General features: G+C 39.5%; 1 protein-coding gene and 1 long non-coding RNA gene across 2 annotated transcripts; both read left to right on the plus strand.

Annotated features, from left to right (window-relative positions):
* Window positions 1-6878: 6878 nt before the first annotated feature.
* On the plus strand, window positions 6879-8947 carry LOC146714737 (low affinity immunoglobulin gamma Fc region receptor III-like; the record flags this gene model as incomplete). The annotated part of the gene is made up of 3 exons (XM_085451097.1): window positions 6879-7176; window positions 8512-8754; window positions 8928-8947. Coding segments are annotated over exons 1-3 (534 nt in total), but the record flags the coding sequence as incomplete, so codon positions are not given.
* Window positions 8948-9630: 683 nt separating this feature from the next.
* LOC146714738 (uncharacterized) lies at window positions 9631-10670 on the plus strand. Its single transcript, XR_014918846.1, has 5 exons — window positions 9631-9679; window positions 9793-9855; window positions 9953-10008; window positions 10370-10415; window positions 10526-10670. It is a non-coding gene; the product is annotated as an uncharacterized LOC146714738 (long non-coding RNA).
* Window positions 10671-15718: the final 5048 nt, after the last annotated feature.

Genomic DNA, 15718 nt, shown 5'->3' on the forward strand with positions numbered 1-15718 from the left:
TTTCTGTGAAGTAAAGATATTTGATTGTGGTAGAATGACAAGGGCATGCTACATGGATGTAAACATGGCATCAAACTGAGATAACCGACCCAAATAAACCGTCATGTATGTTGTAGAGAGGACGACCAAAAACACAGAAGGAAGACTGGCACAAAACTAAGGAGAGGCAGCGACTAAATATACACAGAAGGATGATTAGAGGAGTGGAGACAACTCAAGAAAATGAGACAGGGCTGAAGCCAATCGCCAATTGATGAGGCAAAGGAGGTAACACTTAACACCTAAAGCCCCGGAGAGCAGCCATTTGGGGAAGTTGTTTATTTTGGAGTCATACCAACCAAACCCAAGCAGCCTTCCAGACATATTTTGCATCCCTGTTATGTCTCTATGTCATCTATATTTGGTCATGCAGTATAGGATTGAGACTTGATGATCTTTTGGTTTTGCACTGCACGAATAAAGTGTTGCTTAAGAAGAGTTGAAGGTCATCAAAAAATGTTACTACATGCACCCAGATGCAGGCCACTTTAGATTTATTAGATTTATACTAAATATATTTAGTGTTTTATAGATTTGTCTTATTTTTATTATTATTATATTACTTAACCAGTTTTAGATCGGAGCACCAGGACCGCCAGCTCTGACTGGTACCTGATCCACAGACCACTCAACAATATGGACCCCATGGGTTAAGGTTCAGCCACCAACTGTACTACCCAGCCTGACTCCAGAGTAGGACCCAATTAACCATGCCCCAGGCGTGGTATGCTGGACCTGTGATTTATTATGCTGCATAGAGGTTGCCTGAATCACTTTGTCTGGCCCCTCACCCAGGATCTGCACGGGTGACCCTACCACGGGCAGATTGCTCCTGACAACTTAGTTCCCAGGATCACTGGAGCGCACAAACACCTCAACCTTCATAAGGTGGCGGTTCGAGATCTGTTGTGATGAAGAGAGAGTTGAGCGGAATTTACCGTCAGTCTACATTCCTACCCTTACCCATGGTCACAAGCTGTGGGTAGTGACCGAAAGAATAAGGTTGTGGATACAAGCAGCAGAAATACGATTCCTTGTTGGGCTCTCCTTTAGAGATCGAGTGAGGAACCCCATCTCTGGGGTGAGGAGCTTGGTCATTCGAGAGGGAGCTTTAATGTCTCTCCTCAACATTAAAAGGAGCTGGTTGGGGTGTTTCGGGCATCTGACTGTGCCCCTTGGATGACTCCCAGGGAATATATTCTGGGAATGTCCTACCAGGAGAAAGCCCCAGGGCAGACCCAGGACCTTGATGAGCTGGAAGAGGTGACCAGGATGAGGGAAGTCTGGGCTTCTCTGCTCAAGCTGCTGCCTCTGCAACCTGAACCTGTGCAAGGTTTAGAAAATGGATGGAAGGATGTACTGTCTTAAATTTTTAAGTCATTGACTCATAATGTTTACTTAAGTACAAGTCATTGTTCTTATCAACAAAATATCCATTCATTTACAACACAATGGCTGCTCATTTAACATTTCTTTGCTGGAAATTGGAACCCGTTCTTCACACACCATGATATGATATTAGTTGATATGACTAGTAATATAACTAGCAAAAAGTGTACACTTTTAGATTATATGATGACTACAGGTAAATCCTGAGTTTGAGCCACAGAGAAGCTACTTTTTTTAGCCAGGCAAACACACAAGAATGAATTCTGATTTAGTGTTGTACCACAACAATAAAATGCCTTTGCTGGAAATGGTAAGGTCTGAGAACAGTTCATTAAATGTGATTTACTCACAGGAATTACAGCTGTTTCTAGAAAGCATGCCGATTTCCTTTTTCAGTTCTCAGCCACTGGAAATACTTTATTTTCACAGCTTGTTATTTCACACGTCAGACAGCCTCTTATTCGTTTTTCACATGCTCCAATGAGAAGCAAAAACTCGAGGGTGAGTTAATAAGAATCCGACAAGCTAAACATGGCAGCCCTTTGTTATTTACAAAGAAAAAAAGTGTCATGTATCGGTGTGTGGCAGGCAGGAAATAGGACCCAAACGCAAACTCACGGGAAAACAGAACTGAACTCAAAATGCTGACAGGTAGTGATGGCCCGCTTGAAGCTGAAGCTCCGGTGCGTGTGTCAAAAAAATGAACACACTGCTTCAGAAGCACTGTGTCGAAGCTTGATTCGTTTGGCCAGAGTCACGTGATCAGTGACGTCCGAAGCTTCATTTAGAACCTAACTGCTTCGGTGTCTCATTCAATGCTTTATAAGGAAGCGAATCATTCGCCGGATTTGTGGATTGTTTTGATGGTGACGGATAGCGAACCACTGATCATTCCACTGAGAGATTTGGAGCCAGCGAGGAATAGAGGTGGTTCTGTTGTGTGGGAGAATTTTGAGTTGATTTTGGTCAATGGGGTGGGTTTCCAGCTTTGTGTTCTGGCCGTTTGCTTTTGTTTTGTGCGTGTTTATTATATCTGAAAACGGGAAAAGGGTAAAATGTCAAAAATCTGCTTCCATAATATAAATATCATTAAATAACTTTAGAAAAACTTCCACTTGACTCTTTACATGTAATGTTGTAAAAATATATATTTTATTGTTTAATTAATCTGAAAATGTTAGTCTGCCAAATGTGCAGCAATTGAATTTATTTATTCTCTTTATCTGATAGTTTGTGGGGCCCAGGTAGACTGTATAACTGCATCTCTACCAGTTTCTCTGCACTCCAGCCTCCTCTGGGCCATGTGAAGGGATTTTCCTTAAGGCAGGAGAAATTATCTCCACAAAAAGGAACAGGTTCAGTCATCGCACACTAGGAACCCCATCTTCTTATGAACCTTTTACTTGTAAGACTTTATCCAGTTTCTCATATTGCAACTGGATATTTTTGTCCAATTTTGTCCAAAAATTGTGAAATTATCGATTGGCTTCCACAGATTTATTTTTTGTCCAATCTTGTTCTTTTTGTCCAATCTTGTTCTTTTTGTCCAATCTTGTTCTTTTTGTCCAATCTTGTTAGAAATGGCTGCTCTCTGGGGCTTTAAGTGTTTTAAGGCAACACACAAACTTCCAAAATAAATCAGGAAATGTGAAAACTAAACGGGGAAAATGCAGACACATGGAGGACCTACATAGGAATGAGTTATACAGTTTTCTTCAGAGAATGAATGAAGTCTCAATTCTCCAAATCTATGAATTTAATTATTATATTTCTGCCAAACTGAGATGGATCTAGTGGCTTTGCTTGGGATACAGAAGAACTTATTGAATTTTGTTGTGGCTACACACTCCTTTTAAAATTGTGAAATTATCGATTGGCTTCCATAGAGAATGCTCTTTCCAAGAGCCCATCTACTTATTGGAGGGAAAAAAAAATATTAAAGTAGCATAGTAAGTCAGTGGATCCTGCTGCAGTCTCTTTTCATGTTGCTTCTAGATTTAAGAAAAAAAGCTTTTTGTTCTTATTAAATTCTTCATTGTTTGTGCTAATTTTGCTTGACAGTTCCACTCGTATATCTCTTAAACTGAGATTTTTCATTATTCATTTGACAATTCTGGAAAGCCATGACTGCCCCTCTTAAGCTGAAGTTCTGTTGATTTACTACTCACATGTGACTCTCCAAGCTGGCAATTATAGCTTGATTTAAGTCCTCATCATCTGAATCTCCATAAAGAGACGCCACGACAGTTAAATATGAAGACTGATCTTCATCATTAACACTCATGGCAGGGTTAACATGCAGCCTTCCTCACAGATGGTACTTCCATCACTTCCTTGTTTTGCTCTTCGTCTTTTACCAGCACTCCTGTCAATACAGTTGGTTTCAGTGCCATCTTCTTCATCACCAGGGTCGTCACCTTTAATTTGACTGCTAAACCTTGTAGGAATAGTTTTTCAGCAGTATGTGAGAAGTTTTCAGTAATGTGACTTCAACACTATTCTTTTATAAAGTAATTTCACTAAAACCTTCCTCGTTGTTGAGGTGATCATAGAGGAAAATGAAAAACCAAACATGATGCATGATGAAACAGAAAATGATGGGAAAGTGTTGAAATTTAAAACAGTGAAAAATATTCCAAGTGACAACACATAACATATATATTAATATCTGAGACCACATATTTAAATACACTGAAGACAACACTCTGATAATGTGAACATTGCTTCCTCCTCCACACACGCACTGAGGTCTTTCTGCTGCACCTTCTAAGTGTGAGCACATCTATGAGAGTATAAATACGAGGGTTTAAGTATTGTAGAGTCAAATGTGAGGTCATCTTTCTGACAGCTAAACATTGGCCACAGTTAAAACAGTGTTGTGGGATTATGAGTGGAAGCAAACAGCATCAGAAAACCTCCAAATCTAAATGAATACAGGATTAGATCTGCTTCATCATCCAACAGTGGAAACTATCGCTGTAAGGGCAGAATGAAAAGTTCACAGCATGAAACAACAGAGTGGAGTGATTCAGTCACACTGACAGTTTCTGACAGTAAGTCATGTTTGCTTTAAGCTGTTTGAACACTTTGTAAAATGTGTTTCTGTTCATATAGACTGAGATTATTATTCTTTGTATAAACTGAGCTCACTGTTCAGAGACTGTACTACATGTTCACTGAGAGAAAATCTTTGTTGAACAGATAAACCCCATCCTGTCCTCACTGTGTCTCCATCATGGCTGAGTCCTGGAGCCTCAGTAACTCTGAACTGTGAGGTTGAACATTCGTCTGCAGGATGGAGCTTCTACTGGTATAAAGCTGTTCCTGATCTATCAGAGAAATCCTCCAGTTATGAGCTGCTACCTGATGGCAGTGGGACTGCACAGGACTCCTACATCATTCATGGACAGACACACACAGCAGGATATGTGTGCAGAGTTGGAAGAGGAGACCCAGAGTATCACACTGATCACAGTCAACCAAAGTTTGTCTGGTCTGCAGGTCAGTTTGTTTCTCTCTGTCCTTTCAATGAGCTCATGTTAGCTCATCATTTTTATTCACCAGGATTTAGACCATTAAAATCTCATTTCCATGACAACCATTTATCTCTATATAAATGAAAACTCCCAAAAGAAGAACTGAACTGAATGTTTTCCTTTCTCTCTGTGATCAAACCAAACTGAATTTATTTTCCTTTTCTTATTTTTCAGTTTTATTAAATGTGATAACATGAAAAACAAAAAGACCTCTATGAGGTTTTAAATGTTTTCTCTTTGAATACTTTTACTTTGATATTTAAACTCATGTTTCTGTTTGTACTGATTATTTTTACTTAGTGCACAGACAGGATTTACACAGTTAAGACTCTTTGTTTAGTGCTCAGGTAGGTGTTCAGATAAAAAAGTCAAATATAGTTAATAAAGAAACAAAGATGTCAGCAGGCAGGTTAACAGCTCTGACAAATACAAGACAAACACTGACTACAGATGGACGCTAGAAGAAGACGTCACAAATAACAGCTGCTGTTATTGTTCATTTAAAATATACTTCAAAGGTTTTTAGTTTTGGTCCTGCTGCTGCAAAATATCTCACTGTAGAAGGAATCTGTGAAACAGACAATATCACAGAATTATGACAGAAACATTACAGCAAATGACTGAAGTGTGTTCAGAGTGATCTGTATCAGGTGGATGATGCTGAGAGTGATGACTCAAAGCTCATGATGTCACATGACCTGTACCAAGCTCTACATGAGCTGCCAGCAGATAAAGCATGTGGGTTAGATCATCTTAAACATGTCAGTATTCGGCTCCTTTGTTTTCCACTGATTTGACTGTCTGTGTGATTCAGGGCTTGTTGTCAGACTCAGTGTTGTCTGTTCTATTAGTGCTGATCATGTCACGGGTTGCTCTGAGGATCCACTCGCAGGACTCTGGAGTGTGTTGTAACAGAGACAGTTTATTCACAAATATCTTCACCAAGTGTATTTACAGGCAGTGCGAGGACAGTGCTATATACAAGATGTCCGAGGACGGGTTCCAGGGCTCCAGGGAAAACAAGGGGATCACACACACGCTCACGCCAACCTCTCTCCGCTAGTGACCAGCCACCTCATACACGCTCCACACGGGGAAACATGGGGACGGGTCCGGGGAATCTAGAACAGAGAGACAAGTGTTACTTTCTGAGGCGGAAGTGTGGGAAACTAGGGCTCGACGTGTACTGACAGGAGTCTTCACAACAATCCAGCGTTGAACAGCTGATCTCCTCCTTCTGATATACCAGCTGGTCTGATGAGGCCCAGGTGTGCATGATCCGGGAGGGCGTGGGCCGAGGGCGTGAACCCGCCATGAGTTCCGCCCCGGCAAAACAGGGGAGGGGGAGAGAGATTGCTGATCAGTGCCTTGCCGACCCCGCAGGTCGTGACAGATCAGGGTTAAAGCTAAAGTCCCGTGAATGATTTGCCTTTAACCTGAGCCAGTATGATTTGGAAACTTGTAGAAAGAATTCTGCTGACAGATTAAGCTCCAACGCCCCAGCTTAAAAGTTATGTAACCCATGATGTCACGCTTTTTATGCAAATATCACCATGTGTAATATCCACAGAAAATCTAATCTAAATGCTCAAATAAGCCATTTCTACAACCACCGAACACAGCAAAAATGCGTGATGATTCAAAGAGCAGTTACATAAATGCCAAACAAACAAAACCGATCCAAAAATTCTCCAGACTCCATGTAATGATATAAACAAAGGCTAATTAGCTTCTGCAGCTTTTTGCTGCACACTTAGTTTCACCACGCGCCAACCAAGATTCACTGAACCAGCTGCATAAGAAGACCGCAAAAACGCTTCTGTTAGTCTGAGTCAAAGAGGGGATCAAAAATCATGAGAATCCTGGTTTACTGGTGTGCCATTCTAAAGTAAAATGGGGTGATAGCAGTCCTAACATCTGTGAGCTTTGTCTCTTCACTGCATGTTGTTTCCAGATGTTCATTCAGCAGCGTCTCTCACAGTGAGTCCTGACAGAGTGCAACACTTCACCTCTGACTCTGTCTCACTGACCTGTGAGGGAAACTTCACTGAGTGGAGAGTGAGGAAGTTCTCTGAGGACGGCCGACTCTCTGACTGTAGGAGAATGACTGGATCCACATGTAACATCAACACATCAAAGTCAGATACTGGAGTGTACTGGTGTGAGTCTGGATCAGGAGAGTTCAGCAGTGCAGTCAACATCACTGTACAGAGTATGTTATTATACATTTACTTCTTGGATCTGAATCATTTAGACGTCACATGAACATTTGTCTCAGCTTTGCTGTATGTGAAGTAATTCTATGTGGCAAAACAAACAAAACTGAGAATTTCAGATGATTTTAGGCTCCAAAGCTTCAAACAATATTCTTGGTTTTTGTTCTCTAATTAAATGAGTATTTTATATTTTCTCCATCAGAATGAAACTCTAAAAAGCTCAACATCTCTGTCATCACATTAGATAAACTTTTATTGTCTCCATTCAGAGTAACTTAGGGAAACACATCATGCAAAAAACAAACAAAAATGCAAACACTCACCCACAATTTCACCCATAATGATTCAGCAATTGTACTGATAATAATTTGACTCCTGCAGGGAAGACTAAACACTGAAATGTTGTCACTTGTTCAAACTTCTCTCCAGTCATTGAAACCAGGCTGAGATCTCCAATAGATCTTTCATCAAAGATCGTTATAAATATGATGATTATTTTTCTTTATATTTAACACAAAGGTGTGTTTCTTATACCACTGCACAATCCCTTCTGATTTCCACAATTTTTTTTTATATAATATGAAAAGAACAGGAGATCTCACACAGCCCTGTGAGACTCTTGTTCTTATAAATTGTATGTGTGAACGAGTAGAACTGACTTTAACTTCCTTTTTTAATGAAAATAGCCAAACAACCATCTGATTATATAGGGATCCACTTTCATGTTATTTAACAGTGTATAAGTGTTTGTGGTATTAAACACTGATCTTAGATCATAAATAACAATCGTGCATAAGCTGAGGGGTTTTCTAAATGCTTTAAGATCAAGTGAGTTAAAGTAATTATATTCAAATTGTACTTCACTTCACAAGTGCTCAACCATTCAAAGGATTTCATTACTACTGATGTTACTGCTGCACGTCTGTGATCATTATTATGCTGATTGCAGCCTTTTTCTATATAGTGAGGATGAAGCTGATATCAACAGGACTCCAAGCTGGAGTCAGCTCATCAGCAAATGTAACAGCATCAGGCCCACAGGCCTTCTTGGTATTTAGGTTTTTAAATGCAGTTATTTTTATTTCATTCTATTCACAACCCTTAGATCAGTTACTAAGTGAGTCTCTGTTAGATCACATTATGAGCTTGCAAAATAAAAGGATCAGCCATTCTACTTTATTTACTACATGCATTTCTTTTTTCCTACCTGTCGATCATCTGTTTCACAGAGTCTCTTCTGTGAAAATCTCCCTGAAGCTTACATGTCAGCGTTTCCTAAAAGTGTGCAGCAGCTGATGTGACTGAAACAATTGTGTGTGATTGTTTCACAGATGATGTTTCTATCCTGGTGAGTCCTGTTCATCCTGTGACTGAGGGAGCTTCTGTTAGTCTGAGCTGCAGTTTGAGAACACAAAAAATACTTTCCAATGTGTTTTTCTATCACAATGACAAACTTATTCAAAATGATCCCCGAGGGGAGCTGAAGATCTCTGCAGTGTCAAAGTCTGATGAAGGTTTCTACAAGTGTCAGTACTCAGGAAGAGAGTCAGCACAGAGCTGGATGTCAGTTAAAGGTGAGCAGGATCAAAACATTTGATGGATTTTTGTAAAAATGATTTTCATGCTTGAGAAGAAACATTAGATTGTCTGTTTAAAGGCTCGAAGTCACCTGGATCTATTTTGTGAGAACTGAAATATGCAGTATAATAATAAGTATTATACTTTATTATTACTTAATTATTATTAGTCATTTCAGCAGCTGTGTCAGGAACTCGAAGCTCTTCATCTCCTGTGTGGTTGATGGTTGGACTGGTTTGTGGAGTCTCTCTCATTATTATTCTCCTGCTCTTGTTGTATCGCTGCAGACAGTCCAAGTGTAAGAGCCTCTTCTTTTCATGCTGTATTAGAGAGTTTATTTACTACATACACTTTAATTATTCACACATATACATGTATTCTGATCTCATGACACAAAATATCAGTGGAACAATTTATACATGACAAACATGTGTAATAACATTTGTCTCTTTCACAGATTCCTGCTTCACCAGGTTGGTAAAATACTTTTTATTATTATTTTAAACAAACATCAGTTACTTTTGAGTTTATTGTGTTTATTTCATGTTTTAGGTCGATCCAGTCTGAGAGTCACAGTCCGGGCTCCTCCACAAATCATGGAGTCAACCAGAATGAAACTCATGTGTACGACTCTCTTCAACATGGTCAGCATTGAAAAACAGTCTTTATTATCATTATTAATATTGACTTTTATTAAACCTCCATTAACACAAACATTTCTCAGGTTCAGTTTGCGTTCAGCAGTTTTTCAAAGAACATTTAAAGATCTTACAGTCCTGGTTTTGACTCACACAGAGTTTCTGTTTCTGCTCTGATCTTTAGTGTAACTGTAATAAAATGATTAATGTGAGCCTGGCTTGTTTTTTTCTTTAGGTACTGCTGACATCTATGAATCAGTCACACAAGTGACAAACAGAAATGGTCAGTATATGTGCTGGAAAGCACAGAGCAGTTAGAGATGAAACTTATATTTGATTTAATGAAATTAATTCCATGTTTTTACAATCCTGTAAATAAAATTATGAACATTTCAGGAGCAGATGAATATGAAAACTTCGCCTCCTCTCTTATTGAGTTTAAAGATCTTAGAAGAAAGAGTGAGTACATAAAACGCGTGCAGTTTAAAAATAAAACAAACATCCTTTAAAAACGTATTTTTTTTTCATTTGTGGATGAATTTGATCATCTTCACAGGCCAACACGACACACCAGAGGAGAGTGCTGTTTACTACAATGAAGATGGGATGCAGGTACAGTCACAACAGTCCCATGCAGTGTTTGGTTTGTTAGATCTCCACCTCACAGAAACATATAATGTACAGAGACACTGGATACAAAGTCTGAGCTTCCTGGATGCTTTTATCACCTGCTGGCTGACTAACAGCTACTTTGTAACCAGTTTTACACATAAAGCTTTTTCTCCAGCTCCACACTCAGCTCTGTATCACCTGCTCTGAAAAGAAGAAAATACATTTCATTTCATTTTCACATTTTTGCACAAAAAGAAATCTTTACAATACAGAACACACAACAAATGATACCATGTGTATATCAGAGACCACATGTTTAAATCAATGAAAGTAAATCAGGATGATTTCCTCCTCCACACAGGTACAGAGGTGTGTCTGAGGGTCGCACCTCTTAAACAGTCAATAAGGTACAGTTAACGTTACACTCTCTGTAAAGACTCAAACACACAGAACAGAACTTCACTTTACATCGAGGGCAGGCAATGTTTTTATAATAAACTTTATTGTTCTCCAACAGGAAGCCACAGATGGGACAGGCACGAGGTGCAGCCAGTGACCCCATTAAACTGATGTTTTACTGTCCTAATTTTGCTCGAGTTATTGGTTCTGTTATTAGTTACCTAACACAACCTAATGTGAGTCTTTTGACTGAAACTAACCAAGTGACCTGCTGGAGTCTTGTCTTGTTGGCTTTATTGTCAGTTTTTGAGAGCTGGGCTCCATGATGTAAATTAACCTTTATACATGTAGTGTTTCATGTCCCCTCTAATGCTGAACACCTGATGTGACATTTTCACACAACAATACTTCTGCTCAGTATTGATTTTTCTTTTGCATGTTTGCCATCCTCCATCTTCCACTTTTACTGATTTGGTTCATGTAACATTTCTGATGGTTTCATGTTCATCAAAATATTCTAATCTGCAGTTTCAAGTCTTAGAGATTACACTCACTTTACATTCACAGACTTGAAGTTGAAGTTGTTGCTGTTCTTGGGAGACATTTCTCTTTTGTTCTGGTATCAAACTGCCTCGTGTTTGCTGAGTTTCAAGCGCTTTCTGTTCACCTGTCAAACTATTGCTCATGTTTCCAGAGCAGCTTTTCTTCTGCTCAGATTAAAAATTTACAGTCATTTCTGTTTTGTCGATTTGCCAAATTGTTGCTCAGTTGTTGAGAATCACTTGTTTTCTGTTCTGTTGCCAAACTGTCTGTCAGTTTCATATAGACATTAATTTGCTCTTGTTCAGTTGCCAAGTTGCTGCTCAGTTGCTTTGAATCGAAGTTCATCTCAGTTCACAGGCTGCATTGCAGTTAAATAAAATATTTCTCTTCTGTTGAGTTTCTAAACTGTCTTTCAGAATAATTTATTCTCAGTTTTCTGCTCAAACTTTGTCTCAGACATCTGATTTTCTCCTCTTCTGTTCAGATTCAATCATCTTCTGCTCAGTTGTCTAAAGTCAAGACTGTGTCATGGTTCCTGGGTGGTTCACCTGGTGTTTTCAGTTCATGTTCAGTTTATGTTCCACATTCATGTTTCCCGCTTCACCGTGCCAGCCCTCTGTCTCAGTGTCATTAGCTCTACTTCCTGTTTCATTATGTTCAGCTGTGTTCTCACCGGTCCCTAATCATCATCATTAGCCAGTGTACTTAAGTCCTCAGTTTCATCCTGGTCTTTGTCGTGTCATTGATGTTAATGTTGTCTACTCTGCACGTGTGTTCAGTTAAGCCAGTCATTTCAGTTCAGCCAGTCATCTTATGTTTGGCTCATCTGCTCATCATAATAAACACCAGCCTTCACCTCCCTGTGAGTCCAGCGTTTGGGTCCTCCTTTCCTCGCATCCACACTCGACACCCCTGACAGAATGACACGACCCTGCGTTGTGGACCCAGCGGACTCTGACCTCTTCGAGCGGCAGCAGGCAGCGCTCTTTCACTGGACGGAGGTGCTTTTCTACTCTCCTGGAGCACTCAAAGCACTAATGGGCTTCATGTGCACATTAGTGCTCAACAAATTGTTTAAAATCCAAAGCGGAGAAAGTAGAAAGAACATGTGACAAAATGAACACGGCTACTTACAAACACAGTGACTGTCCTCAGACAGCGCACACAACTGTCAAGTAATTCAGTTCAATTCAGTTTAACTGTCTGTTGCTGTAATTTGGTGCTATATAAATAAAAGTTGACAATTTTTATTATAAGGTGCCAAATCATAACCACAGTCGCCTCCAGGGGCTTTATATTGTAAGGACTGTACAACAATACAGAGAAACACTCCAAATCAGACGACTATGAGTGAGCAGTTGGTGACAGTGAGAATGAAAAACTCCTTTTTAACAGGAAGAAACTTTTGACAGAACCAGGCTCAGAGAGGGGCGGTCATCTACCACCTGCTGGGTAACACTGTGGAAAAGAACCAGAAATGAATAATAACTGAGCAGCTTGACCTCACAGATCATTCGGTTGCTTTTGAAGACGATGACTTACTGTAAGTGTGATTCTGGGTCAGGAGTCTGCTGTGGCACAGAGACCCTCTGAAGCAGGGTGGGCAATTCATTTTCCTGAGGGGCCACATGAGAAACTGGGCCTGTTGTGGAGGGCCGCATCAATAAACTGAACTCAATCCTGCTGAGTACTAATTTGATCTCTGTATAAACTGGTACTGGTAAGAGTGGACGTAACAATTAGGCAACGAAAATGTGAAACAGACAGAGTTAGAAAAAAAGCCCCTCACAGCTTTTTGTTATTACGCTGATTGTTTGTCTTGTTTTGTCTCTGCAATAATTCAGTTTAATAAAGTGTTTTGAAATGAACTGAGTCACTGAGTCACTGGTGAATTTTGAAGAGCTTTTTCTGTGTCTGTGACTCTTTTACTGCTTTTTTACTTGGCAGCACTTTTTTATGCGGCTCTGCCATCATGTGTCAGAATACAGAGAGAAGAGTCAAAGTCAACAACTTAAACACTTTTAGAGCTGCTGAGCACCAAAGCTTGTTTTTGACCTGTTTACGCTCTGAAGCTGTCTCACTGAAGACTATGCAAAAGGAAAATATTGTTTATGTTTTGATAAATTAAAACTCTTTAAACCCTAAAAAATTGTTTTTACTATATTCAACTATACACAAATGTACAGTGATATTTTTATTCAACAAGTAAGATCATGCAGTGATAATATGAGATCAAACTACAAACATGGCATTACAGAATATCATCTTTGTTCCTCTAAGCAGCCACATTGCCTACATGTGTGTCAAAGGCTGTTGTTGATATATAAATATAGTCGTGATCCTGGGTTTGAACCCAGCGTTTTGGGTTTGGACTTTATAGTTTTGGGTTATTTAATATTCAGAGGTCATGATTCTGCCCTGTAGAGTTGTTATCCCTCTGTTTATGTTCTTAGGTCAGCCACCCTTCAGTTATCCCATTTCTTCTAGCCTGCATGGGGGTGACTTTCCCCTGCAGGCCCATCTTCTCCAGAATTTGTCCTGATCACACACAAAAAATAAGAGAAGAGAGAAAAACCATGGCAAGTATGTTAATCCCTAAAGTTTTCACAGCAGAATACAAGAGGAATACTGTCTGGACATCACCGGTTCTGTACAGTATGAGGGTTAATAAAACCGTACTCATATGAATATGATGTGCAAATTGATTTATTCTTAAAATTTATTATTAAAACATATCAAACTGAAATCCTGAAATCCAAAATGAATCCTGGGATATGTTGGGCCACGAACGATACAGCCAACACATCCTTCAAATCTGTGGAAATGAAGGACGCATTTGTCATCACATTTGAAGCACTCTTCAAATTTGGACAGCCTTCGTCGCGTCGCTGTGACGTAATTGCCTACAAATGCAGCCATCGACGAATGCTACCCCTGAATTTGGACACAGCCTGTGTCTCTATGTGCGTTTTGCACACTTCCTGTTTTACTTTGATAGTCACTTGTGCTTTGTGCATCATGTTCAGTTTAAATTGTGTCCAGATGTGCTTCCTTAGCTCCTCTTAGCTACGATTCCCTCCTGTGGTTTGTTCCCTTGTTTGTTCTTGTGTGTATTTATGCCTGCATCTCTCTCTGTCCTGCATCGCGGTCTCCCTCATCGTACAGCTGTGTGTTCTGCCTGCCGTTTAGTTTCAAATAATTTTTTTTGTAGTTTTGCATTTTTTTGTATTCCAGCAATACAGCTGGGTTTAAGTTAACCTTTTCTAAGAGTCTGCATTTTGGGTCAAATCCTCATTCCTTCCCTCTTCACACCGCCAATAGAATAGCCCTTTATTCTCATTGTACATGTACAATGAAATTAAGGATATTTAGATCAGACCATGGACCTTTAGATCAGACCATGACAGGAAGGATCACTTTTTAAAGAGACGTGGCTGATGGAAAATATTGTGTTAACATTTTTGAAACCGCAAGTTCGCAAATAGCTGCAAGTCTATCTGCACCATCTCTGCACTTAAACAAACATCAATGACCTCATGTGTGTGTGTGTGTGTGTGTGTGTGTGTGTGTGTGTGTGTGTGTGTGTGTGTGTGTGTGTGAGATAAAACATACGTGATCATGAGGGTGCAAAACCACAACAGAGAGTCAAATGGTGGGACTCTCCACCATTTGACCTTAGAACTGAAGAAGCTTCTCGGATGAGAGGTGAAACGTCTTCAAGTAACATGTAACATTCACTTTGATGTGCCAATAGAAGATACATTTATTTGTTGTCTTTGTTAATTTAATTTGTGAAACATACAGGTCTTTAGTTTCAGTTCAACCACACAGTGAGTCATTTACTCTGTTTGGGTGTCAGCCAAACATAGAATTTAACCACAAGGTGAAAACATTCACAGATCTGAGGTCAAAGGTCATTTTTATTATAGCACTGCATGATGATGTTTCAGCTAAGAGTCAGATAAAATCTCTAGATGTTTTTATGCAGCATGAAAGAAGAATTTCCACATAATTCCTCCGATAAAGAATCAAAATATAAAAAAATCATTAAAAAGACTTAGATATAAAAATACAGGCTGCAAAACAGAAAAGGGGTTTTGGTACATTCACTTCCAGTGACTCCCAGTGTGCAGGAAGAGTAACATTGCAGTATGATAATGATCCAGGGGACGTTGCGACAACATGTCAGAGTAAAAAAAGACCTGGTAAGATATGACTTAAAGTGATGGAAAACGTCACAAAACTGCTGCAGTCAAAGCTACAGGAGCTGTTTGAGCTTTGTGTCCAAAAGGGAAGGAAGCACAGAGAGACCAATCAGAAGAAGAACCTGTAGAAAAACTCTGTCACACCCAAACAAAACACAACTTCTCTTTTTTTCTGCAAAGTAAAACTGTTTGTGATTATCTGAGGATCAGAGTGCAGCAGGCTGGATGTGACGATGGGGCACTCTTTGCTCTGCATGATGGGCTTTTTCTGTAAGTACACGTCTGACATTGTTTGAACGGCAGCGATTAATGAAAATGTTTCTGATCTCTGAGAATTAGTGAGTCACTGTTTAGAGCTTGTTTAGCAAACAGGAGAAATTTGGTGATTATTGTTCATCCCTAAATTTACAATAATCAATAATCAGAGTAAAGCCTTTAAAAAAAACTTTACTCTGAGGTATAATATCTGATGAGTTTTTATTCATTATTTTAGTGCTCAGTACAGTCATCTGTGGAAACGCTGAAGGTAAGAAACACTGTTTTTACTCCAGTTCATATATGTA

This window comes from Copadichromis virginalis, linkage group LG3 (assembly GCF_057382275.1).
Source record: "Copadichromis virginalis isolate Kocher_CV1m ecotype Utaka linkage group LG3, C_Virginalis_male_GT1.1, whole genome shotgun sequence".
NCBI lineage: Eukaryota > Metazoa > Chordata > Actinopteri > Cichliformes > Cichlidae > Copadichromis > Copadichromis virginalis.